General features: G+C 39.0%; 1 protein-coding gene across 3 annotated transcripts in view; it reads left to right on the top strand.

Moving 5' to 3' along the window:
- Positions 1-24,631, top strand: part of guf1 (GTP binding elongation factor GUF1) — a 30,794-nt gene extending 6,163 nt beyond the window's left edge. For 2 of the 3 annotated variants that reach the window (XM_087987782.1, XM_087987785.1), the window contains exons 6-17: positions 174-257; positions 678-742; positions 3,013-3,216; positions 5,602-5,741; positions 6,332-6,455; positions 9,412-9,544; positions 9,668-9,811; positions 12,071-12,204; positions 13,649-13,750; positions 19,639-19,758; positions 22,628-22,664; positions 24,001-24,631. In XM_087987782.1, the coding sequence (XP_087843908.1) occupies positions 174-257; positions 678-742; positions 3,013-3,216; positions 5,602-5,741; positions 6,332-6,455; positions 9,412-9,544; positions 9,668-9,811; positions 12,071-12,204; positions 13,649-13,750; positions 19,639-19,758; positions 22,628-22,664; positions 24,001-24,138 (1,425 nt within the window). In that variant the 3' untranslated portion in view covers positions 24,139-24,631. Of the gene's footprint in view, positions 1-173; positions 258-677; positions 743-3,012; positions 3,335-5,601; positions 5,742-6,331; positions 6,456-9,411; positions 9,545-9,667; positions 9,812-12,070; positions 12,205-13,648; positions 13,751-19,638; positions 19,759-22,627; positions 22,665-24,000 lie in introns of those variants that run through there. The other variant, XM_043691848.2, reaches the window with a different exon arrangement.
- Positions 24,632-26,303: the final 1,672 nt, after the last annotated feature.

Here is a 26,303-nt window from a genome sequence, read left to right as displayed (position 1 = left end):
GGCTCAACACTTTCCTCATTCCTGACAAAGGGCTCATGCCCAAAACGTCGATTCTCCTGCTCCTTGGATGCTGCCTGACCTTCAGAATTTTAAAGTCAACTGTGACAAACAGAATAATTTGTGTACACATCTTCCATTTGATAATGTACATGTGAATATATCCATTTCTATAGATTGATCTCAAGCATGCTGAACCTGACAGAGTTGCAAAACAGATTGAAAAGGTCTTTGATATTCCTAAAGATGAATGCATTCAGGTATGCAGCTTCTTTTCTTGTCAAGTTAACCAGTGACTTTCTCCGATGGGTGACTACAGGTAATACCTGCACTGCTAGTTTCAGTGGTTCGTGTTTTTAATTATTGTAAATTTGGTATTCGTGCTATTAATGTAATTTTGAGGTGTCCAAAACTCTTTTCTAATAGCCCTGGAGTTTAAGACTCCTGCCACAAGTAGATAGTGAAGAGTTTAACATCAAATACTGGTGGGTCAGGATTTGTTTGGTTAAAGAACTTTGCCTTGATCTAGTTTGTATGAAAACTATTAAACCAAACTAATGTTTTTTAACACCTAAATACAGTTAAATGTATTTAATGCAAAGATGATTATTTGTTGTATTGTGGAGCATATAGCTTTGAATTTACCCTGCTGTTTTCTTCTACATGTGCTTTTCCTATAGATTTCAGCCAAGCTGGGGACAAATGTAGATCAAGTTTTAGAAAAAGTTGTTGAAAAAATTCCTCCGTAAGTATTATTGTGAATCTTTAGATTTCTGAGAACTTTCTTGAGACTCCTGTTTTAAAGAAAATGCAAGATTCTATTGTAAGCAGCAGAATTGTTTCCAAAGTGGCTCTTTACAAGTATTACCATCGAAGTCAGAGCTGATTTTATTTCTGTGATTTGTTGTCAAAACATGCGTCACACAAGCTTTGGTGATTGAACAGCCATTCAGCTAAGTAAAAGTACGATCTCACCATCTTTCTTTGATATTGACCAGCATAGTGATAGTTAAAACCCCAGCTATCAACATCTTGGGGAATGACCACTGACCAGATATTTAGCTGAAATAGCCAAATAAATACTGTGGCTACAAGAGCAGGTCAGAGACTTGCAGTTGTGTAATAATTGACTTGCCTTCTGACTTTCAACATCTGCAAAGCATAAATAAGAACCAGTGCAATACTTTTGCCTTGATGAGTGCAACTACAACAAAGTCTAAGAAATTCAATATCATCCAAGTCAAAACAATCCGCTTGATTAGTGCCCCATCTACCATATCACAAACTTGTTTTTATATAGTAGCTTTAATATAATAAAATATCCCAAAATTCTACAGGTAAGCTTAATAAAATTATGACACAGTGCCACTTAAGGTGATAGTCGTGCAGATGACCATGAGTTTGGTCAAACTGGTAGGTTTTATAAGAGAATGGTGAACTAAAACAAAACATACCTTAACCAGTAACCTACAGAAATCGCTAAGTACAGGGGTGGCAAGTAATCAGGATTTGTTATGAGGTTAGAACACTGGTGGCAGAATTTTGGATGATCACAATTTTAAGAATGGATTGTGAAAATTGGGCCACAAGTTCATGTGTTCAAGTATGGAGATAATATTCAAGAATCAAGGTTGCAACAGTCATGGATGCATGCTGAGTCAGGTTATGTGGTAGAGGTGGGAAAAGATGGGCTTAGTGACAGTGTGGTGGTGTGATCAAAGTTCATCCCAGGGTTGAGTATGGCATTGGGGTTGCAAGCAACCTGATTCAGCCTTAAGACAGCTACCATAGAAGAATGGAGTCAGGCAAGAGAACGATGATTTTCAATTATTTGGATTAGATGTCAATTCCATTGATGTCCTGTCGAGCAGTCTAATGATTTAGAGTTCGTGCAGAGTTTGGGAGAGAGGAAAAAGTTGTTGTCATCAGCAGACATGTGGAAACTGGCTTTGTGATTTTAGAATTATGTCAATAAGAGATGGAATTAGAAGATCTGTGAATAGATTCTTAAGAAGTTCCAGAGGTAACTGAGCAGGAATAAGAAGCAAGTAATATTTTAATGAATTCTGTAAACTTGGTATTTGTAGTATTAATGCAGTGTTTTTCTCTGTTCCAAAATTGCTTTCAAATAACTCTGCCAAGTAATTGATTGTTATGAACCAGACTAAAAGTCCCCCCCCCCCCCCCAACTCAAAATAAAGCAAGATAGACCCCAACTTTTTATTTTAGAAGGCAAGTGTAAGGCTTTGTGTTCCAAAGTTAGATTGGAAGCACCAGGCTTTAAGCATGACACTCTTTGTTCTTATACACTCATTAAAATACATCAAACTAAAGAAGAATTGAAGTAACTTAGCAGTATTGAGAACTTGACGGAGTACTACATTAATTAACTGTTAAACAGCAACTGTTTCAATATAGTGACATCCTATAAACACACCTTTGGCAAAGACAAATTCATTAAAATAGATTATCTCGTGCAATTCTTACAGCAGGAAGATAACCCAAGCTTTTAACTGTAACAGAAAGGAATAACAGCTTCAAGGTCCCAGCAACTACTGAAAGTTCAACTAAAATCCTGGTTCTGTGGGAGTTTGACCCCACCCGCTCATGCTTCTTTTGTCTTTTAAAAACAAAGCTAGCTACGCTACAGGGCTCAGAGCAGACAGCTTGGCTCCAAGTTTGTATCACTTGCTTGCAAAAGAAACCTGACAGAACAAATCCTTTTTAAGGCACATTTTGTAACATTATGCAAATTGAACATTCACTCGCTCCACCACTGTCAAATGCAGTGAAGTGCTGATATTTTAAGCTCTGAAAGGACAGGAAAATCCTAGCTGCCATTTGAAGACTTGGGCATATGCGGTGTTTTTGCAACATCAAGTAGTAGCTGACTATTAGAAATATCAAATGATTATACATTATTACTTCAATTTAATTTTGGTTAGATTGTTAATGATTTTGATAATTGAATTAAGATAGACTAAATTTAAAAATTGCATTGTATTTTTGTTTTAGGCCACGTGCAAAACTTTCAGATCCATTGCGAGCTTTGGTGTTTGATTCCACTTATGACCACTACAGAGGAGTTATAGCCAGCATTGCACTGTTTGACGGATGGGTGCAAAAGGGGGACAAAATAATGTCATCGTACACAAAGAAGGTGTATGAAGTAAATGAAGTTGGAATCCTGAGGCCTGATCAATATCCAGTTGAAAAATTGTAAGGAATCACTGCTCTGTCTCAATGTCGTATTCACAAATATTAGAGCAGTTTGGGATACATAGCTGCTTCTCTGCAGGTTGAAAATTCAGTTCACAAGGAAAACCCAATAATTCAGGTGACATATTCAATTTTCTCGTAAGTGGAGCAAGTTCTGTATTTCATTATTTTTCATTAAGTAATCTGCTGAGATGTAGAAGATGTTCGATTCTATATCATTCTCGATGGATTTTCCTTTTTTCACTCTTTACTATGTAAGTGATTTGAAAGTTTCCTTCAGAGTCAGATTCATTAAATTAAATTGATACCAAACATAACATTCAAAGTTCTGTACTACCGAGCAACTGTTAGAGTAGAACATGAAACCAATATAAATGTTAGGTTAGAATGTGCTGCCAGTACTTTCCTGTTCACAGAAGCATGACCAGACTTGAGCACTGTAACTTAAAAATATTTTACTGATGTACAGATTGAATGTTAAGTTGACTTTAATTATTTATCCGTATTGAGTAGATTCTAAGACAATTTTTGAATATTTCTAATCTTAGCCAGTGTTAGCAGTTGTATAATTAGTCACAAATGTTTGGATCCTCTTGTATAATTTAATACAAGCTAAACATGAAAGAAATTTGCCACTGTTAAGTAGATTATTTACTATTATGCCTGACTGACTCCCACAGCTACCTAGATTACACCTCTTCCCATCCTGCCCCCTGTAAAAACATCATCCCATATTCCCAATTCCTTCACCTTTGCCGCATCTGCTCCCAGGAGGACCAATTCCAATACCAAACAACCCAGATGGCCGCCTCTTTCAAAGACCGCAATTTCTCCTCAGACGTGGTTGACGATGCTCTCCACCGCATCTCCTCCACTTCCCGCTCCTCCGCCCTTGAACCCTGCCCCTCCAATCGCCACTAGGATAGAACCCCACTAGTCCTCACCTACCACCCCACCAACCTCCAGATACATCGGATCATCCTTCGTCATTTCCGCCACCTCCAAACGGACCCCCCCACCAAGGATATAGTTCCCTTCCCACCCCTATCAGCATTCCGGAAAGACCACTCCCTCCGCGAATCCCTTGTCAGATCCACACCCCCACCAACCCAACCTCCACTCCCGACACCTTCCCCTGCAACTGCAAAAAATGCAAAACTTGCGCCCACACCTCCCCCCTCACTTCCCTCTCAGGCCCCAAGGGATCCTTCAATATCCATCAGAAATTCACCTGCACCTCCACACATATCATTTACTGCATCCACTGCACCCGATGTGGCCTCCTATACATTGGGGAGACAGGCTGCCTACTTGCGGAACGTTTGAGAGAACACCTCTGGGACACCCACACCAACAAACCCAACCGCCCCGTGGCTGAACACTTTAATTCCCCCTCCCACTCTGCCAAGGACATGCAGGTCCTTGGCCGCCTCCATTGCCAGACCATGGCAACACAACGCCTGGAGGAAGAGCGACTCATCTTCCGCCTAGGAACCCTCCAACCACAAGGGATGAATACAGATTTCTCCAGCTTCCTCATTTCCCCTCCCCCCATCTTTTCTCAGTCCCAACCCTCAGACTCAGCACCGCCTTCTTGACCTGCAATCTTCTTCCCGACCTCTCCGTCCCCACCCCCTCTCCGGCCTATCAGCCTCACCTTAACCTCCTTCCACCTATTGCATTCCCAATGCCCCTCCCCCAAGTCCCTCCTCCCTACCTTTTGTCTTAGCCTGCTTGGCACACCCTCCTCATCCCTAAAGAAGGCTTATGCCCGAAACGTCGATTCTCCTTCTCCTTTGATGCTGCCTGACCTGCTGCGCTTTTCCAGCAACCATTTTTAAGCTCTGAATCGCTTAATGCCTGGTGTTTAGTTTCTATATTTTGCAGAACAGTCACAAAGTGAAGTTTCACTTTTATGCATTTCTTTCCCTTTTCATACCTTTTCTAAAGAACACTTGTAGTTTTGAAATTACATTTTTAATACATATATAGTTTAGGGTTTGATTAGAATAAAATTACACATTGTTATAGAGTGGTGTTATTTGATCTGTCATAACATAGTAGCGACAATGACAAAAATAGAAAATTCTGGAAAAACCAGCAGGTCTGGCAGGGTTAGTGACGAGAGAAGGGGTACACGTTTCAAGCCTGATATGCCTCTTCTTCAGAAGAGTGTTTTAATGAAGAGTAATATCAGACTTGAAATATTTCAACTGTGTTTCCATAGATGCTGACAAACCTGAAGAGTTCCTCAATGTTTTCTGTTTTCATTTAAGGTTTTCAGCTTCTGTAGTATTTTGATTTTAACTGTTTTAATTTGTTAATTACTTGAAATGGGGATATTCTTCCATTTACATTTTAACTAAGCCATACTTTATTGTAAAGGCATGCTGGACAAGTGGGCTATTTGATTGCTGGAATGAAGGAGGTGAAGGAGGCACAGATTGGAGACACCTTTCATTTACAGAAACAACCTGTGGAGCCACTAGCAGGGTTCAAACCTGCTAAACCAATGGTCTTTGCAGGTAAGGAAACTGCTATTACTGCCTCAAGGCTACAAGATATTAACAAATCAGTGTGTCATAATATCTTTCATTGGAAATAGTGGATGTAGATACAGTTACAACACTTAAAAGTCATTTGGATAAGTATGTTATTAAAAAAGTATTTGGAGGGATGTAGGCCAAGTGCAAGCAGGTGGGACTAGTTTAGTTTGGGATTATGGTCAGTGTGGACTGCTTGGACTGAAGGGTCGGTTTCCATGCTGTATGACTATGACTCTGACTCTTAAAGATTTTACAGCTGTTCAGAGACAGTTTTTGAAGTAGAATGAGCTGATAGGATCCAGTTGTGTTTTAGTGGTTTCCTGTCCTGTTATCTTTGGGAATGCAGCACCATCTGATGGCCAGAAGTGCTCTGCATATAATTTTTTTTTTGGAGGGGTGTCAAGGAGTCTGTTCCAAGATCACAAAGCATATTTTATAGCACTGGTGTCTGTCAAAGGCATAGCTTTGCCAGCTGAAGCTACACATGTTACAAAAATCAATTGTCTTTTCAATGAAATTATCTCAAGCTATTTAGTGCAGTGTTCTGTGTTCTTAACGTCATTTCCAAGGAATGTACCCCATTGACCAATCTGAATATACCAACTTGAGAAAAGCTGTGGAGAAGCTAACACTAAACGATTCTAGTGTGACAGTTCATCGGGATAGCAGCCCAGCCCTTGGAGCTGGCTGGAGGTGAGTGACAAGACTATTTATTTTAAAAACTGTTGGCATTCGTTCTTTTTAATTATTTTTCCTCTTAGGTTTATGCTTTTAATGAGAAAAGATAAAACTTTCTTCTGATCTCTGGCATATATTTGGCCAGCAATGAAGGTAAGAGATATGAGCAGGAGTAGTCTATTCACTTCCTCACGCTTGCTGCACCATTCTATAAGATCATAGCAGATCTGTCCCAGGCTCAGCTCTTTTCACGCCAACTCCTCATAGTCCTCAAATCCTCAGTATTTCAAAACTCTATCTACCACCTCTTTTAGTGCTTTAATTAATCCATAACTTTGAAGTAGAGAATTACTAATCTCTGGATGAAGAAATTATTTCAGTTTTAAATGAATGCCCCCTGATTATGTAATTATGCCCCCGGTTCAAGTTTCCCACCTTTGTGGAAACATCTTCTCCTCAGAAATCTTTTATGTTTCAGTGAGATCGCCCTCATTCTTTCTAAACACAAGTGAATAAACTGTTTAGCCATTCTTGATAAGTTGACCTCTTCGTCCCAGAAATCAACCCAGTGAATCTCTTGTGGGACCACCAGTGCCAGTATATCCTTTCCTAAATACGGGGACCAAACTGCACCATACAATGGAATTGCAGGTCAACCCACAGCAGGTGGACTGCACTGGTTCAAGATGGCAGCTCACCACCACCTTCTCAAGGGCAATTAGGGACATGCAATGCTGGCCAGCCAGTGATGCCCACATCCCAGAAATGGGGAAAAAAAACTCCCAAGTGTGGCCTCGCCAACACCCTGTAAAGTTATAACAAGGCTTCTCTGTTTTTAAACTCCAATTTCCTCACAATAAAAAGCCAAAATTCCATTTGCCTTAATTATTTGCTGCATAAGTATGTTAATCTTTGTGTGTTTCATGTACAAGAACACCCAGACCCCTTGTGCTGCACTTCTTTGGAGTCTAAGTCCACTTAATAATAGTCCTGTCTTTTGATTATTCTGACCAAGGTGGATAATCTCCTTTCCTACACAAAATTCTGTCTGCTAAGTTTTTACTCACTCACTCGTCTGATTCTGTATCCCCTTGCAGATTCCATGTCCTCATCACAGTAAGCCCTCTTACCTATGTTTATATCATCAGGAAATTTGAATACATTACACTCTGTCCCTTCCTCAAATCATTAACATACACAGTAGATGCTCTCACACTCCTAGACTGAACCTTGTGGCGCTCCACTCGGTGCACCTTTTCAATGGGAAAAAGACCCATTAACTCCGGCTTTCTTCTATATGTTAACCAATTCTCAATCCATGCTGTTACATAAATCTCAGTGTCAGGAACTTGCGCAAATATGCCACATCTACTGGTTCCACTTTATTAACTCTGCTTGTTGTATTCTCAAAGAACTGTAGAAGATTTGTCAATCATGATTTCCCATTCGCAAAACCATGTTGACTCTATTTGATTACCTTAATTTTTTTTAAATGTCCTGCGATTTCTTCATAAATAACAGACTTTAGCATTTTCTTCAATGATAGATGTTAGGCTAACTGGCCTATAGTTTCCTGCTTTTGTCTCCCGTTCTCTTAAACAAGCACGTAAGTTGTATTCCAATTTGCTGGAACTCTCCAGGAATCCAGTGAGATCTGGAATATTTTGACCAGTGCCTCCACTATCATTTCAGGCACGTTGTTTGAAACTCTTGGATCAAGGCTATCAGATACTTGTGACATACTTGCTTTCAGTCCCATTAGTTTGTAAAATACTTTATCCTTTGTGATAAAAACTATTCAGACTGTTACAAGATGTTTTCCTTATCAGCACCTTGCTTATCCAATATGTTTAGGATGTTTATAGTGTCCTCCATCATTAAGACTGCAAAATATTGGCTTAAATTAGCTGCCAGTTCCTGTCCCCTAGTTATGGATTCCCCAGTCGTGTTCTCCAAGGATCCCACACTCACTTCAGCTATTCTCTTTTTATGTACCTGCAAAAGCTGTTGCTGTTTGGTTTTCTATTTCTTGCTAATTTACCTTCATAATTAATTCTCTCCTTTATTCCTAGTAATGGTCCCTAGTAATTGCTAGTTCCAATTAACTTTAGAAAACAAATTGAAGTAATGTTGCACCATAATCCAATAACTATGTTATTAGGAATAGAATTTTCCTTTACTCCCTCCTTCTGCTGATTTGAAAGGCCATTTTACATTTTTCTGAAATTGTTACAGTCATTTGGGATCGTGGTTAAATTGTTTGTGTTTTCTGTTGCTCAAAAGAGTATAATTTGTTTCACTCAAAAACAGGTTTTTCTCAAATACAAAACCACGTCTGTGGATAAAGAAACTGAAATGATCAGGCTGTGAGACCAAGGTCAGATCTGGCATGAGAAAGTAGGTTGTCAGGCTCAGATCTGAAGAGGTTTGAGAGAGACGGCATCTAATCTCATCTAGCGGGGTGGGGTGGGGAGGGTAACTGATTCTTGGGGGTAAATATAAGTGTTGTCCTAGTTCAGCTTAATAATTAGTCAAGAGGTTGGTGTATATTTTAATTCCTCTAACATTTCAGTTGTTTAGTTGCAACCTTGTGAAGTTTCTGACTCTTAACTCAATTGGGGAAGTTTTTAAAGAATGTCAGACCCTGGTCACGGCACATCAAATTTCAGCTTCCTGGGCAATTACTGCATGTTCAGTGCAACAGGACCTCCAATTATCCAGAGACTGAAGATCTGAGCCTTCATCTCTGTTACTATTTTGCAGGCGATGCCAGAACTGCTGTGCATATCAGATTTCCAGAATCTCCAGTGTTGCTTTGTGGAAATATATTTCTAATTCCTTGTACCTTTTTGTTAGTTTTGCTATCCTTAATCACTTCTCTCAACTTGCTGTAGTTGTACATTTATGATGCCTGTAAGATAAAATCAATTTTAGTGTACTCTTTAAGTAAGTGCTTCTTTCTCATTGCCAGGTTGGGTTTTCTCGGACTTCTGCACATGGAGGTATTCAATCAACGCTTGGAACAAGAGTATTATGCATCAGTTATTCTTACTGCTCCTACTGTTCCATACAAGGCAGTTCTGTCATCAAGCAAATTAATCAAGGTGGAATATTTTAAAATTCACTTGCATACCAAGTATTTTGAAATGTAATTTCATTAAGCAAGTTACTGTTTTGATATTCTTTAAAGATTTGAAATCAAACTGTACAACATACCTTTGCTTCAGGAGTACGGAGAAGAAGAAATTACGATTTTAAATCCATGCCATTTTCCTGATAGATTGCATGTTAAAGAATATTTGGAACCAATAGTTACTGGCACTATCCTCACTCCTGATGATTACATTGGAAAAATAATATCACTGTGTCAGGTACACTTTAATTCATTTTTAAAATGTTTACCGATCATATTCTTAATCAAAGATGACAAAAGGTGTATCAGAACCCATGTTTCCAAAATATTGTTATTTTATTATGTATCACCACAGCAGATCCTTGATCAGGATTTGACTTGAACAGGATTTATAGGAGTAGGTGAAACAATGGTATTGGCATTGCACCGGTAATTCAGAGACTCGGGCTGATCCTGTGAGAATGTGCATGCAAATCTGACAATGGCAGATGGTGAAATTTGCATTTAATAAAATCTAGAGTTAAAAAGAAACCAGTCTAACAGTAATCATGAAACATTATCCATTGTCATAAAAACCTATCTTGTTCACTAATGCCCTTTAGAGAAAGAAAATCTGCTATCCTTATCTGATCTGTTCCAAACTGACAAAACAAGTATGGCTTTTTGCTGACCTTGTGGGATAGCTTTGGTCATGTTCATCCAAGAAGACCATCCATTTGTGAACAAGACCCTTGCCAACAGTTAACTTGGATGGTTCAGTTAGAGGAGAAAGTGAGGTCTGCAGATGCTGGAGATCAGAGATGGAAATGTGTTGCTGGAAAAGCGCAGCAGGTCAGGCAGCATCTAGGGAACAGGAGAATCGACGTTTCGGCATTAGCCCTTCTTCAGGAATGAGGAAAGTTGGTCCAGCAGGCTAAGGTAAAAGATAGAGAGGAGGGACTTGGGGGAGGGGCGTCGGAAATGTGATAGGTGGAAAGAGGTCAAGGTGAGGGTGATAGGTCAGACTGGGGTGGGGGCGGAGAGGTCGGGAAGAAGATTGCAGGTTAGGAAGGCGGTGCTGAATTTGATGGTTCAGTTAGAATCAGGCCTTTCAGATCACTACTAAACATTCTACCATGTTAAACTGGAAAGCCAGAGATTTAGAAGAAAGACATGGGATGAGGTATTTTACCCCTCACTATTAAATCTGTAATTTTGGTCTAAGCCAAACCCCAGATGTCAATGGTTTATAATGTGTTGGAACAATATTTATTTCAGTTTATATTTGTACGACAGAAGTTATAGGTCATCAAGTACAAACTATCAGAGATCGTCTGACAATAATTGGTGACTCAGCATTCCAATACCTACCGACTTGTCTGGAGCATTTAGCACTAACATTTGCTGGTCAGACTAAATAACTTGATTTTGTACTTATGTTCTAAGTAATTATCCTTCCGTCCATCATAAGGTCAGAAGTTGAAATATTTGTGCTGTCATCAGCAATATTGCACACCATTTACAACTCCGCAGATACTGAAGCACTCATGTCAATCCAGCAAGACCTGGACAGTACCCAGGTTTTGGCTGATAATTGGCAAGTAATGTTCATGCCATTTAAGTGCCAGGCGATGACTTTTTCAAGAAGAATAACTCTAACCATAGTTCCTTGACATTGAATGACATTACCATCAGTGAATCCTCCACAATCAACGTTCTTGGAGTTAGCATTGACCAGAAACTCAACTGGACTCGCCACATAATCACAGTAGCTACAAGAGCAGGTCAGAGGCTAGGAATCCTACAGCAGTTAATTCACCTCCTTACTCCCAACAGTGTGAACGCTCCCTAAAAAGGCACAGGTCAGGACTTGAATATTTCACACTGGCCTGGATGAATATAAATCCAACAGCACCTTAGCAGTATCCAGGACAAAGCTGGCAGCTTAGTAGGCATACACTCTCACCATCTTTGATGCTCAGTAACAGCAATGTGTACCATCTACAAGATGTATTGCAGAAATTCACCAAACCTTATTACCCAGCATCTTTCAAGCCCACAACCAATACCATCGAGAAGGGCAAGGACAACAGATACATGAGAATGTTGGGAACCTGCAAGTCCCCTCAAAATCACTCACCGTCACTAGTTATCATATTACTATTCAGAGGAAGTATTCCCCTCTAATTCAATGAGCAAGATATTATGCTTCTGGCGTCCTTTTCATATATTACTTAGGCAATGTGAAACCCAAATTCACTTGCTGTTTTGATCTGCAAGTTCCATGTCTTAAGAATAAAGTATTGCTTTTATTCCCAATGTCCACATAGAATTACTCTTGTCTTTTTTTTTCCTCTGACTTTATATGTGATTTTAAAATCTATTGACCAATGATTTTAGCTAGTGAGCAAAACTGAGATCCTGAATTTTCTTAAGCTCTGTTTTGAGATATTTGGAATGTACCTACATTTAGAGTTTTAACTTCAGGGATTCCTGACTGAATACTGATTTATTTTAGAGTCGGAGAGCAGTTCAGAAGAATATGGTTTATATTGATGATCACAGACTTATGATGCAATACCTTTTTCCACTAAATGAAATTGTGGTGGATTTCTATGACAGCCTAAAATCTCTCTCTTCAGGATATGCCAGGTAGGAACATTGAGGTTTACATTCTCAGTAGCAAAGTAGCATTTTAAACTATTCTGTCCTTCCACTACTAAACAAATAAATTCAGCATTAAATTAAAAGATGTGCCTCAGAGCAGATAGGTAGTGTAAAAGAATATGTAAATTATTGCGAGCTAAGAGTCACAGGCATGGTTGCCAAACTTGCAGTTTATAAAAAGTTGATGAAGTACATGACTCAGGGTTAGAAGTAGGTCATTCAGCCCCTTGAGCTGCCCTGTTATTCAACTAGGATCACAGCCGATCAGTTTGATTTGAATTCCCAATTGCCTATGATAGCCTTTGATTTCCTTTCCTAACAAGATTTTTTGTCTCTGCCATAAAACTGTTTAAAGACCTTTCCTCCACAGTTCTGAAGTAGAGAATTCCAAAGTGGCATAATTGCCTGAGACAATAAATTTCTCTGCATCACAAAAATGTGACTCCAATTTCGAAACTTTGCCCCCCGAGATTTAGCTTCACCAACCTCGTCAAAACCATTAGGATCTTAAATACTTCAATCAAGTCATACCTCACTCACAAGTAACCTAAATGAAAATAAACAGTCTTTTCAACCATTCCTCAGAAGTCAATCCGATCATTGATGTTTTTAAGCTAAGTAATGTCTAGCCTTGATTATTGTTTAGTTCTTAGATTTATTCTCACTGTTACTTCTTTTCTTCTCTCTCATTCATTTCCCATGTTACTGTTTGTCATTCTGCTAGACAGCACCCAGATTCACTACATCTGTCCCCCATGTCTGACCTCTTACTTCTATTGTTTAGTTTAAAGTCTTTTCTGCTTCCCTAATTGTACGGTTTGCTCGAACCCTAATCCCAGAACAGCTCTGGTGCAAATGCCACAATGGTGCATTCCCCATTTTCACGGTGCTGATGTCTCTGTCCCACAAATGGGGTCCCACTTCTTTCGCACCAATCTTATTCACTAATCTTATAAGCCAACTGCCAATTGGCATATTGCTCAGCTAATCCAGAGATTTGAGGTTCATCTCTTCAGTTTGGCGTTTGGTACCTCTTGTTTGGTATTTGGTTCCTCTTGTTCTCTAGGTGTCACGTCTTATCCTGCCAATGTCATTAATATCTACGTTGATGATGCCAGTAAATAGATCCACTCCTCACACCTATTCCTGTTCAAACTAAGTAGGCAACATAGCCTCTGAACTCACTGTTTTGACTTCATGTACCACAGTCAGTTAGCTCAACCACTCTGCAGCTCTCATACCAATTAGCAGAAAGAACAGCAGTCAGTTTGGGCAATTGTAAAGGCAGAAAATCCTGGCTTTATTTTATGGCAAAGCAGACTCAATGGGCCAAGTAGTCTACTTGTACTCCTATTTTTGATGGTCATATTACTAAATTAATGTTGGGATTTATGCAAACTATTCTCTTGCATTTTATTTATTCTTGTAGTTTTGACTATGAAGATGCAGGATACCAAGTGGCTGATCTGATTAAAATGGACATTTATCTAAATGGAAAGTGCGTGGAGGAACTTGCGACAATTGTGCACAGGTTCGTACCTTTACACTACATGTTTTTCTGGAAACATGCTATTTGCTTCTATATGTTTTTCCCTATTTTTCCAGATCTGATCCAGGTCAACCAGTTAACTTTCAAAAACTTAAATTTATGAAAATCCTTTTAAAAGTTTTCCCTTACAAAAACTAATAAATTGCAGAGCAGCCATACAGCTCGATGGGTTCAATAATTGAGCAGTCAGCAAAAGTATTTTTAATAGTTTAAACCACCTAAACCCTAGTATGATGGAGCTGGCCAATCAGAGTTATTTACTAAATAAAAAAAAACAAATGAACTGTGGATGCTATAAATCAAATGAAAATCAAAATTGCTCAAAAAGCTCAGCAGCTCTGGCAGCATCTGTGGAGAGAAATCAGTTAACTTTTGGGGCCAAGGAACTGTCACTACAACACAAAAACGTAATGAAACTTGGAGCTTGGAGTCAATTTTATGTCTTTCCTCGCTGCCATCAGTTCTGAATAAGGTTCACTGGACTCGAAACATCTGATTTCTCTCCACAAATGTTGTCAGACCAGCTGACTTTTTCCAGCAATTTGTTTTTGTTACTAATTTCCAGTGTCTACAGTCTTTTGGCTTTTATATAATGTTACACACCTCCATTTTAATTTTAAACAACTCCTGAACATGTGCACTTACACTTGCATCTTGCTAATGCTGGACACATGTCTTATAGGTCAAGGCTCTGAAACAACCTACAGAGGCTCAGGTTTCTGCTGATGCAACCTCCGACTATTATGGTTTTTAAAAAAAACAATCCTAAAGAAATGCAGATGCTGGAATTCCGAAGCAAAAACAGAAATTGCTGGAAAAACTCAGCCCTGGCATCATCTGTGGTAAGAAAGCAGAGTTAACATTTCAGGGCTAGTGACCCTTCAGTACTGAGCTTTTCCAGCAATTTCTGTTTTAGTTCCTGCTGTTACACACACATGAATGAGGAGGAGGTCATTAGCTCCCTCAAATTTGCATCACCATTCAATAAGATTGTGGCTGATCTGGTTAGCTTCAACTCCAGCTAACTCTGATATCCTTTGACTTCCTTCTTAGTCAAGAATTCATCTACCTTTTCCTCCAAAATATTCAATGATCCTGCTTCCAGTACTTTGGTTTTCTTTAGTCTCCAAAGGACAATCTGAAAAACGTTGTAATTTTCAAAAAGTGTGAGCTTTGTAGACCAACGCCTAATGAAGATGCTAATCTGCTTCCTGCAGAAAACCCATTGATGTATGTAACAGTGCATATGGTCAGGTAGCAACTCAATATTAATTTAGAGCAAATCCTTTTTTCCCTAATGTTATTGAATGCAATCGTGCATATCTTGTTCTGTAGGAATGTAGTTACTGAGTGAAAGTTTTGTGCCCTATGGAACAAATGCCCACATTCAATCAGTCATTTGTTATTTATCAAAATCTGATTTGCTACATAATAAGTGAAATCATGTATCAAGCTGTATCTCATATTTGGGTGGTTATTTTTTACAAATATGTAGCTTTGTATTTAATAACTTTTCTAGAGATTATTTAATGGTCGATCTTTAAAGTGGAGATCCTGAAGACAGGTAACCTTTTCCATGCCTGGAGATCCATGCTAATGAGTAGTGTTGGATGAGTTTCCTCTGTTAGGGCTATGTTTGCTGGGTTTTTATGAACTCACCTTTACATATAACTGCCACTTGCTAAAGGTGGGAAAATGCCATAAGGCCCTTGCATGTCCTCTACGCTGATTATTGGACTCATTCTTGCATCTAAGACCATTTTTGCATTTCTTTGGAGGGATTTTAAAAATGGGAGAAAATGTTAACATTCGCTATAAATTCCAGCAGCCTTTAAGCATAACTACTTAAATAGGACAGTTTAAGGATTCCCCATGCTCCCATTTTATCTGAACTTTGTGGTCGTCCACATATGAAATACTGTTGTGGTTCTGTTTGCCGAGCTGGAAGTTTTTGTTGCAAACGTTTCGTCCCCTGGCTAGGCGACATCATCAGTGCTTGGGACCTCCTGCGAAGCGCTTCTTTGATGTTTCCTCCGGTGTTTACAGTGGTCTGTCCCTGCCGCTTCCGGTTGTCAGTTTCAGCTGTCCGCTGTAGTGGTTGGTATATTGGGTCCAGGTCGATGTGTTTGTTGATGAAGTTTGTGGATGAATGCCATGCCTCTAGGAATTCCCTGGCTGTTCTCTGTCTGGCTTGCCCTATGATAGTAGTGTTGTCCCAGTCGAATTCATTTTGCTTGTTGTCTGCGTGTGTGGCTACTAAGGATAGCTGGTCGTGTTGTTTCGTGGCTAGTTGATGTTCATGTATGCAGATTGTTAGCTGTCTTCCTGTTTGTCCTATATAGTGTTTTGTGCAGTCCTTGCATGGTATTTTGTACACTACATTAGTTTTGCTCATGTTGGGTATCGGGTCCTTCGTTCTGGTGAGTTGTTGTCTGAGCGTGGCTGTTGGTTTGTGTGCCGTTATGAGTCCTAGGGGTCGCAGTACTCTGGCTGTCAGTTCTGAGATGCTCCTGATGTATGGTAGTGTGGCTAGTCCTTTTGGTTGTGGTATGTGGTATGTGGTCTTTCTCTTAGGCATCTGTTGATGAAGTTGCGCGGGTATCCGTTTTTGGCGAATACCTTGGAATCTACAAAAAAACGGACAGATAACCAGAGCTGACCTACAAAGAATGAAACTGGAAAGCAACAACAGCCCCAGATTCTATGGATTACCTAAAGTACACAAACCAGACATCCCACTCCGACCCATAGTATCACTACCAGGGACACCATCATACAAACTGGCCAAAGAATTACAACAGAAACTGAAACACCTGGTCAGCGGATCCAAACACACTATACAATCAACACAGGAATTCTTGGACATCATCAGAAATATACACATAGACAAAGAAGAAACCATGATATCATTCGACGTGACGGCACTGTTCACTTCGATTGACAAAACCCTAGCTAGAGAAACAATAGCCAACCTACTGGACATACAGAACAGAAAACAGGACGCTGAACCTATCAACAAAGATGGCATACTTAAACTACTGGACTTGTGCCTCACAACACACTTCACATTCAACAGCCAGATATACGAACAAATCAACGGAACACCCATGGGATCACCAATCTCGGGACTCATAGCAGAGGCAGTTATGCAAAGGTTAGAACAAACAGTCCTACCACTAATTCAACCCAAACTCTGGGTCAGATATGTCGATGACACGTTTGTAATCATTAAAAACACGGAAATAGAAAAAACACACCGGATCATCAACGCCACACTCACAGGAATCCGATTCACGAGAGAAGAAGAAAAGGATAGCCAACTCCCCATTCCTAGACGTGATGGTACAGAGAACACCGAACGGAGAATTCACTACAAGAGTATACAGGAAAGCCACACTCACAGACCAAGTCCTAAACTATGAAAGTAACCACCCCAACACACACAAACGAAGCTGCATCAGGACACTATTCAAAAGGGCCACAACACACTGCAGTACACCAGAACTGCAAAAAGAAGAGGAACACCTATACAAGGTATTCGCCAAAAACTGATACCCGCGCAACTTCACCAACAGATGCCTAAGAGAAAGACCACGGAACGAGGACATACCACAACCAAAAGGACTAGCCACACTACCATACATCAGGAGCATCTCAGAACTGACAGCCAGACTACTGCGACCCCTAGGACTCATAACGGCACACAAACCAACAGCCACGCTCAGACAACAACTCACCAGAACGAAGGACCCGATACCCAACATGAGCAAAACTAATCTAGTGTACAAAATACCATGCAAGGACTGCACAAAACGCTATATAGGACAAACAGGAAGACAGCTAACAATCCGCATACATGAACATCAACTAGCCACGAAACGACACGACCAGCTATCCTTAGTAGCCACACACGCAGACAAGAAGCAAAATGAATTCGACTGGGACAACACTACTATCATAGGGCAAGCCAGACAGAGAACAGCCAGGGAATTCCAAGAGGCATGGCATTCATCCACAAACTCCATCAACAAACACATCGACCTGGACCCAATATACCAACCACTACAGCAGACAGCTGAAACTGACAACCGGAAGCGGCAGGGACAGACCACTAAACACCGGAGGAAACATCAAAGAAGCGCTTCGCAGGAGGCTCCCAAGCACTGATGATGTCGCCTAGCCAGGGGACGAAACGTTTGCAACAAAAACTTCCAGCTCGGCGAACAGAACCACAACAACGAGCACCCGAGCTACAAATCTTCGCATATGAAATACTGTTTGATATATGATTTCACTCATTTTGTAGTAGATCTGATTGTGATAAATAATAAATGATTAACATTATTATTAATAAACAAATCAGCCAACTTGTAGTGAGAATGTGATAGCCCACAGAATTGCAAATTACCATGAATTGTTGCACTTCACCGTAAATATCTTGGAAAACTAAATATGATGTTTAAACTCCCCCATTAACCCAGCATTTTTGTGATATTAGTTTATTAGCATGTTAATTGCCCATAAAACTGTCCTCTAGTTTAAATAATTAACAAATACAATTTTGACAGTGATTATTGTAATGACTGCCAATTAACGTGTTTAGACTGAACAATTGTAGCTACAGAATCTCAGTCCTTTAGGTTGTCAAATATATTAGGAGATTTCAAACTTGTTAATTTTTTTTTAACTTCCCCTTCAATCCAGTTCTCCTTTTTTCTTTCTGGGTCTAATTTGACGTTGAATTCATCCATTTGAATTTGCTGAGCCCTCAGTTTTTCCCCCGATTGATTCTTAATCCTTTATTCTAATTGCTTGAAGAAATGAGTTGCAGGTAGATAGGATAGTGAAGACGGCGTTTGGTTTGCTTTCCTTTATTGGTCAGAATATTGAGTACAGAAGTTGGGAGGTCATGTTGCAGCTGTACAGGACATTGGTTAGGCTACTTTTGGCTTATTTTGTGCAATTCTGGTCTCCTTCCTATTAGAAGGATGTTGTGAAACTTGAAAAGGTTTACAAGGATGTTGCCAGGGTTGAAAGATTTGAGTTATAGGGAGAGGTTGATTCGGTTGGGGCTGTCGGCTGTTTTCCTTGGCGTGTCTAAATCTGAGGCTGAGGGGTGACCTTATAGAGGTTTATAAAATCATGAGGTGCATGGATAGGGTGAAAAACACTGTCTTTTCCCTGGGTGGGGGAGTCCAGAATTAGAGGGCAGAGGTTTTGGATGGGAGGGGAAAGATATAAAAGTTACCTAATGGGAAGCCTTTTCATGTAGAGTGGTACATGTATGGAATGACTTGCCAGAGGAAGTGGTGGAGACTGGTGCAATTACAATATTGAAAAGGTATCTGGATGGGTATATGAATAGGAAGGGTTTGGAGGATATAGGCCAGTTGCTGGCAGACGGGACTAGATTGGGTTGGGATACCTGCTCGGCATGATCGAGTTGGACTGAAGGGTCTGTTTCTGTGCTGTATCTCTCTAATGGCTCTGTGACTCTAAATACACTGTTTGTCCCTCCTTTCATCTAGGTTTGATGTGCTATTTTGCTTCATTGTGCCATTTTCAAGTTGTGCTTAAATGTGACAAGCAAATTAAATTGATGGGATACAACACAAGATCCCCACTCTTGTGCCAGCAGAGTCCAGTCCTGCTTTCCCATTTACTAACTAAGTCATGCACTGCTAAATAATGTACTGTTATGACTTGAATGTTGTAGCTTTGCAGATGCTTTTCTGACTCATGTACAATACTTGGTGGTGAAGTAGACTGCAAAAGTAGTCCTTCAGAGTCAATAATTAGATATGTAAAGATCGTCTTAGGTTGTCTATTTCTTTAATAAAATGTTTGAAGCATTCGTTGGTTACTTGCAGGGAAAAGGCTTATTCTACTGGTAAAGCAATAGCAGAACGTTTAAAAGACACAATACCTCAGCAACTTTTTGAAATAGCCATCCAGGCAGCAATAGGCAGCAAGGTTATAGCAAGAGAAACGTGAGTATCTCCTTCATTCACTAGCATTTCGCTTTATCTCACCTTACGTTATCCTAACTCTGTAAAGCAGTGATTCCTCTGGAAATAGACTTTTTACCAACTCCCAAGAAATAGACCTTAAGAACTTTGACTTTGTAAATCCTTTCTCATAGCCTCATAATAACACAAATTGCTTCACTGCCAGTGTATCACTTCTGAAGCATATTTGTTCGACTTGCATAACAGAAGTATGCCTCATTGCAGTGAAATTAAAATTGTAATGAAACTAACCACTTGGAATCAATTTTATAAATTGGATGTCTGAAAATATTTTATTAAAAAAAGTTTGTTTTGCATGGCCCTTTCTTGAAGGCCTTGCTCCTGAAATGGAGCATGACACATCTCTGATTTAATGCTGGATAGATACCATTTTCTTCCTTGAAGAAAGTATTCTGTCTTCAGTATAATGACTAAGCAATGGAAATCGGTAATTGATTTTCTAACAGAGATACAGAAATTAAACTGAGCCACATCGTGTCTTGATAAATTACATTAACGTAAAATGAGAATGAAGAAATGTTAATACTGAATTTTTGCTTATATAATGCTATATGCATTCGGGTTAAACTTAAAGTCAGCCTTAATGTTATCAGACCTGTCAATAGTTCAGACTCGTGAGCCATATTAAGGATAGCTTTGAGGAACAGTTGTTAATTAAGTAATTATTAAAGAGCTTTTAAGTCAGTTTCACAGTGCTGCCAACATTTACAGATATGAAGTTTTCAGTCATATGTGGATATCATGTTGCTTGAATTATTTTACGACTGGTTTCGAAGTAACTGCTTTACATTTTGCAGTCAGTGACAAAATGGTAGCACTCGCCACTGATATTGAAGGAGACTGCTCATTGAGGTGTAGGAGTCTCTAGTATCTATAACTGTATAATTGGTCAGCAATGTAAGCAACCCACAGGTACCAAGATAGGTGGTAATAGGCAGATAGTTAGATTCATATTCTACAGTTTTGCAGAAAGTGAAATTAAAATTTAGATGTAAACATGGAACTAAGGTAAGTGAAATATAAACTTTGGAAAGCAGTTTTATTATCTTTTCCATGTTTGATATTAAATAGAGAATTTGGCATTCTAAAAGATAAAATTTATTTTCTCAGGGCAAGTGAGGTTGTCACAGAAATATTTATAGAAGAAAGTGAGGACTGCAGATGCTGGAGATCAGAACTGTGTTGCTGGAAAAGCGCAGCAGGTCAGGCAGCATCCAAGGAGCAGGAGAATCGATGTTTCGGGCATGAGCCCTTCTTCAGGAATGAGGAAAGTGTGCCAAGCAGACTAAGATAAAAGGTAGGGAGGAGAGACTCTGAGAACGCCCCTCCCCAAAGTCCCTCCTCCCTACCTTTTATCTTAGCTTGCTTGGCACACTTTCCTGAAGAAGGGCTCATGCCCGAAACGTAGATTCTCCTGCTCCTTGGATGCTGCCTGACCTGCGCTTTTCCAGCAACACATTTTCAGCACAGAAGTATTTATGACCTTAATGCGCCTGTTAAAGACTTAATTACACTCATTCAACACAGCATGTCTGTGAAGGATTTTTAGCAACATAGCTAATAGCATAAATAAGTCAAAGTTCACATCAAATAGTAATGTGTAACTGTTATCCATTTCCAAACACTAAACAGCAATTTCTGTATCCCAGTGTTAGCTATGTGATGATTCAGAGATGCCGGTGTTGGACTGGGGTGTACAAAGTTAAAAATCACACAACACCAGGTTATAGTCCAACAGGTTTAATTGGAAGCACACTAGCTTTCGGAGCGACGCTCCTTCATCAGGTGGTTGTGGAGGGCTCGATCGTAACACAGAATTTATAGCAAAAATTTACAGTGTGATGTAAATTATGTAAAACTCTATTATTTCACTTTTTAGATTGGAATCAATCTAAACATCAGGTCATAGACAGAGAACACAGGGGGCTAACACCTTCAACATATTGTCTAGCTATCACCATTGTTAACAGCTAACCCGAGAATGCAACTTTTAAAAAAAGGGTTTTGTGATTTACACATGAAAGAAGTGAAACTATCACTGTATTCTAACAGATGAAAGGCTTAACAGACAATCAATTCTTCAATGTATAATTTCAGTTACATCACACTAAATTTTTGCTATAAATTCTGTTACGGTCGAGCCCTCCACAATCACCTGATGAAGGAGCGTCGCTCCGAAAACTAGTGTGCTTCCAATTAAACCTGTTGGACTATAACCTGGTGTTGTGTGATTTTTAGCTATGTGAGGCATGGATAGGGACGGTAGCCAAGGTATTTTTCCTAGGATGGGCAAGTCTAAAACTAGAGGGCATAGGTTTTAAGGTGAGGGGAGAAAGATTTAAAAGCACCTGAGGGGTAACATTTTCATGTAGAGAGTGGTGTGGGATGAGCTGCCAGAGGAAATGGTGGGGGCAGGTACAATTAGAGCATTTTAAAAGGCATCTGGATGGGTATATGAATAGGAAGGGTTTAGAGGGGTATGGGCCAAATGGTGGCAGATAGGACTAGGTCAGATTGGGGTGTCTAATCAGTGCGGATGAGTTGAACCAAAGCATGTATTTGTGCTATATGACTCTGAGACTCTAAAACCAATTGCTGTTTTCTATTGCTTAATTGTTATTGGCCAATACTGAAGGTAGAATATTGAACCATGTGAAAAATCAGGGAATTGCTAAAAACAATTTCTGGGTTTTCAACTTTAGTTGGAACTGTCTGAATACTGCCAATTGAAGTCAGTTTCTCAGAATGAAAACAAATCCTGACCATTTTTCCTCTTTGCAATGGCAAATATGTTTCTACATAGAATATTTGTGTTTTTTTTTCTTTTCAGTATTAAAGCAGTGAGGAAGAATGTATTAGCAAAATGTGTAAGTAGTGTTTTTTTTCAAATGTTACATTTTTTTCTAGAGTAAGAAAATTAGGCTTATGTACATCAGGCACAAACAAAGTTATGCCAAGTTTGTTCAAATTTGGAATCTACTTAAACTGAATTTGAAATTGTTTTAAATTGACTTTTGGAATTCAAGGAAGACATTTAAGGAGGGATTCTAATTAGTATGTCTGAAAATGTTTCACAAGCACTTTAATTATACTTACTGATTTTAATTTGCAGAGCTAAATTAAATACTGAAACAGTAATCCTGCGATGATGGGATCTAAGAATAAATACTGTGTGTCATATGCATGCTTTACTGAGTTGGCAAATTGATCCGAATACTCATAACTAGTTACAACTTCCCTTCCCTTCCATCCACAACGTCCAAAATGGTGGCCTGACCACAAAAGTCATTTTAGTTTAATTTTAAAAAGTTCATATCAGTTTTGAATCACCCTCTTAATTTTCCTTGCAACCACCTGCTGATTGGTCTGAGTTTCAAGAGCCAGTTTGCTGTCCTTAATTGGACCTCAAGCCTGGAGAAAATTCACAAATAGTGATTGTTCTATCGAAGGTGCAGCTTCTGTCCGATGTTGCAGCCTCATGGTTGCAGGATTCTGAAGTTCAAATTGAAATTCTCTGTTCATGACAAACCTAAATATCAGGAGAAAGTGAGGACTGCTGATGCTGGAGATCACAGTTGAGAGAGGGGTGCTGGTCAGGCAGCATCCAAGGAAGCATTCCTGATGACAGGTTTATGCCCGAAACATTGATTTTCCTGTTCCTCAGATGTTGCCTGGTCTGCTGTGCTTTTCCAGCACCACACTCTCGAAACTAAAATGTCACCCAGGATTATTAACATATCAAAGTGTTCACTTTGTTAGTTAGTGTAAATATTGTGATGCAAAGTTGTTACACTTAGTCTATAATTCATCTGTGTGTAGAGTTTAGGTGACTTTTGTTAATGTTTGGCAGAAAATTTAAAAGAAAGTTGAAGAGTCGGAATGGTAGTGTAAAATTATGTACTCAAATACTTATAATGATGAAATGGCTTGTCTACTGGAATTTGTCCTTCGATGACAAGTTCATGAAAAAAATCCACCAGGTGAGAGTTGTTCTGTGTTAAAGTTTAGCCTATTTGGCTTCAGTTGAACAACTAATAGATTGGGCATTGGTTCTTGCTTTTAACAAGCTTTATACACTGGTGATTAAATTACTCTTTCTAGTGAATTCAAATACTGGTTGTAAATTTTATTACAAATAAGAATGGATATGCTATTCCCACTTTTGTTGCAGATATGTTTAAAAGTTCTTATTGTTATTTTCAGTATGGTGGGGACATAACCCGTAAAATGAAACTTCTGAAGAGGCAAGCTGAAGGAAAGAGAAGGATGAGAAAAATTGGCAATGTGGAGATACCAAAAGATGCTTTTATAAATGTACTAAAGAGACAAAAGGACAAATAGAGTAAAATGTAAATAGAGAACCCATTCCTTTCTGTTTAAACCTGGATATTTATCTCACTGTTATTTGAAATATGTCATTGATGTAGATAGCTAAACTCATCCATCATTGCACTTAAGAAATAGAAATTTAGAATATTTTGACATGGTAAGCTGTATATAAATGCAAGTATATCACCATGTGATATTCTTAGAACAATGCAGTCAGCCTCAATAATCACTAAGAACTCTAACTGGAAATGAAGTCTTCATGGATTATCCCTTTACTTACAGTTAAAACTTTTGTTTGGCTCATTGCTGAAAACTGCTAATGTTAATAGCTCTTGAGTTCTGTGAATTATTTTCATCATTCTCCACAAGAGTGGATCAATACAATGAAGTTATGTTGAATGGCTTATTATTAATTACCTGATGTTTATTTTTGCAAAAGTTTTTTTTGTCAAATGAATCAATTTTAAAGTGAGATATATAGTTTCAATAAACAATTCTAAACCTACTGCATTCCTTTTGTTTTTGAAATCTGCACATTGTATCTGTATGGCAAGTTATTCTAAAAAATGATCAACAAAGGAAAATAAACAGTTTTCTTGAAAGCAAGCGAGGTGCTCTTACCTGGTAACCTGGCATATTTCTACTATTTTGAACAGAAAATCAGCAAGATTCACTCATTCTTCAATTTTGTCCCTTAGGAGAGAGAATAGCATTAAGTATTGTGCTAATTTGTGTTCTCTTGTTGAGTTTTGGAGAAAAAAGTAATTAGAACTATTTTCATGATTGTTGAATTTGATATCTTGGACTTAGAAGCTCAAGCTCCCTTTTACACTGGAATTCAAAAGGAAAAGAAAGAAAAAATTGCTTAAATAGTGCACTTTGCATGATGATAAGATGTCTTTTTTCAAACTTCTTTCATGGTTTGTAGGTGTCACTAGTAAGACCACCATTTGTTGCCCGTGCCTAATTGCCCTTGAAATGAGTGGCCACTTCAGAGGACAGTTAATAGTCAACTACATTGCGGTGGGTCTGGAGTCACGTGTCGGTCAGATTGGGTAAGGACAGCAGATTCCCTTCTGAAAGGAGCATTGATGAACCAGATGTAGCATCACTGGATACCAGTGTTATACTCCAGGTTTATAATTATTGATGAATTCAAATTCCACCAGCTGCTTTTGTGGGCAATCAACCCATGGTTACAGAGCATTAGTCTGGGCCTCTGGATTACTATTGATTACTACTTTCTCATTATGCTTCTGTTTTCTCTGTCCAAAAATGCTTCACAGTCAATTAGTACTTTTGATATATCGTTACAATTGTAAGATAGGAAACTGGCAGCTAATTTCCACAACAAGGTCTATAAACCGTTGGTTGAAGGATAAATGTTGGTCAGTGCATGATAACATTGAATCATTTGATAGTACAGAAAGAAGCTAATTGTCTCATTTCAACCAAGGTCTGGAAGAGCAATTCACCAAGTCCTACTCTTTTCCTTCCCTGTAACAATGCAAATCTTTTTTTTTCAAGATTATTCTCCAAATTTCTTTTGAAAGTCACAATTTACTGCAGGGATTGAATAAATGTACCTTTTACCATGCTGGGATGCATCTCACTGTGGATTCTGACTTGCCTTGCAAATGATTTTCCTCCTGTTGAATTGCTACTTTTGTCAGTCATTGAATCCCAAAGGATGTGGTGGAAATATTGCTGATGAAACTACTGTAGCACACTTACATTTCCCTGAACATTCAGGTCTCTCTGAATTGCAGGGGTGTAGTTACAACGATTATTGTGTGCACTCTGACTTCTGTTGACCTATGGATGCGTGTTCTGAAACATTCATTGCAGTAGTTTGTAAAAGTCTGAGCTAACATTGTAGATCCAGTGTACTAATATATGGAAAGTGCTTAACATAATTTAGAGTGTCCAACCTATGTGGGAGAGTTTGTCAGTTGAGTTGATATGAATTTTGCTTTGGCAATAATCAAGGCCAGATCAAGACTCGATCCAAAGTTGAAAAGAATATGAACAGCTTACAAATTTGTGACAATCAGCAATGTCACTGCAGTCACCTGCTAACTATATTGTAAATGTCTGTAGAGAGCAGTTTCACTTTGTTATGGAGGCAAGTGAGGTTAGAGTTTTAAATCTGGATGTTATTCTATTCCGTCTTTGCT

The sequence above is a fragment of the Chiloscyllium plagiosum genome, unplaced genomic scaffold, assembly GCF_037043375.1.
Source record: "Chiloscyllium plagiosum isolate Xiang-an unplaced genomic scaffold, Cpla_swu_hap1 HiC_scaffold_1, whole genome shotgun sequence".
Taxonomy (NCBI): domain Eukaryota; kingdom Metazoa; phylum Chordata; class Chondrichthyes; order Orectolobiformes; family Hemiscylliidae; genus Chiloscyllium; species Chiloscyllium plagiosum.
This window is presented reverse-complemented; position numbering and strand designations above follow the sequence as displayed.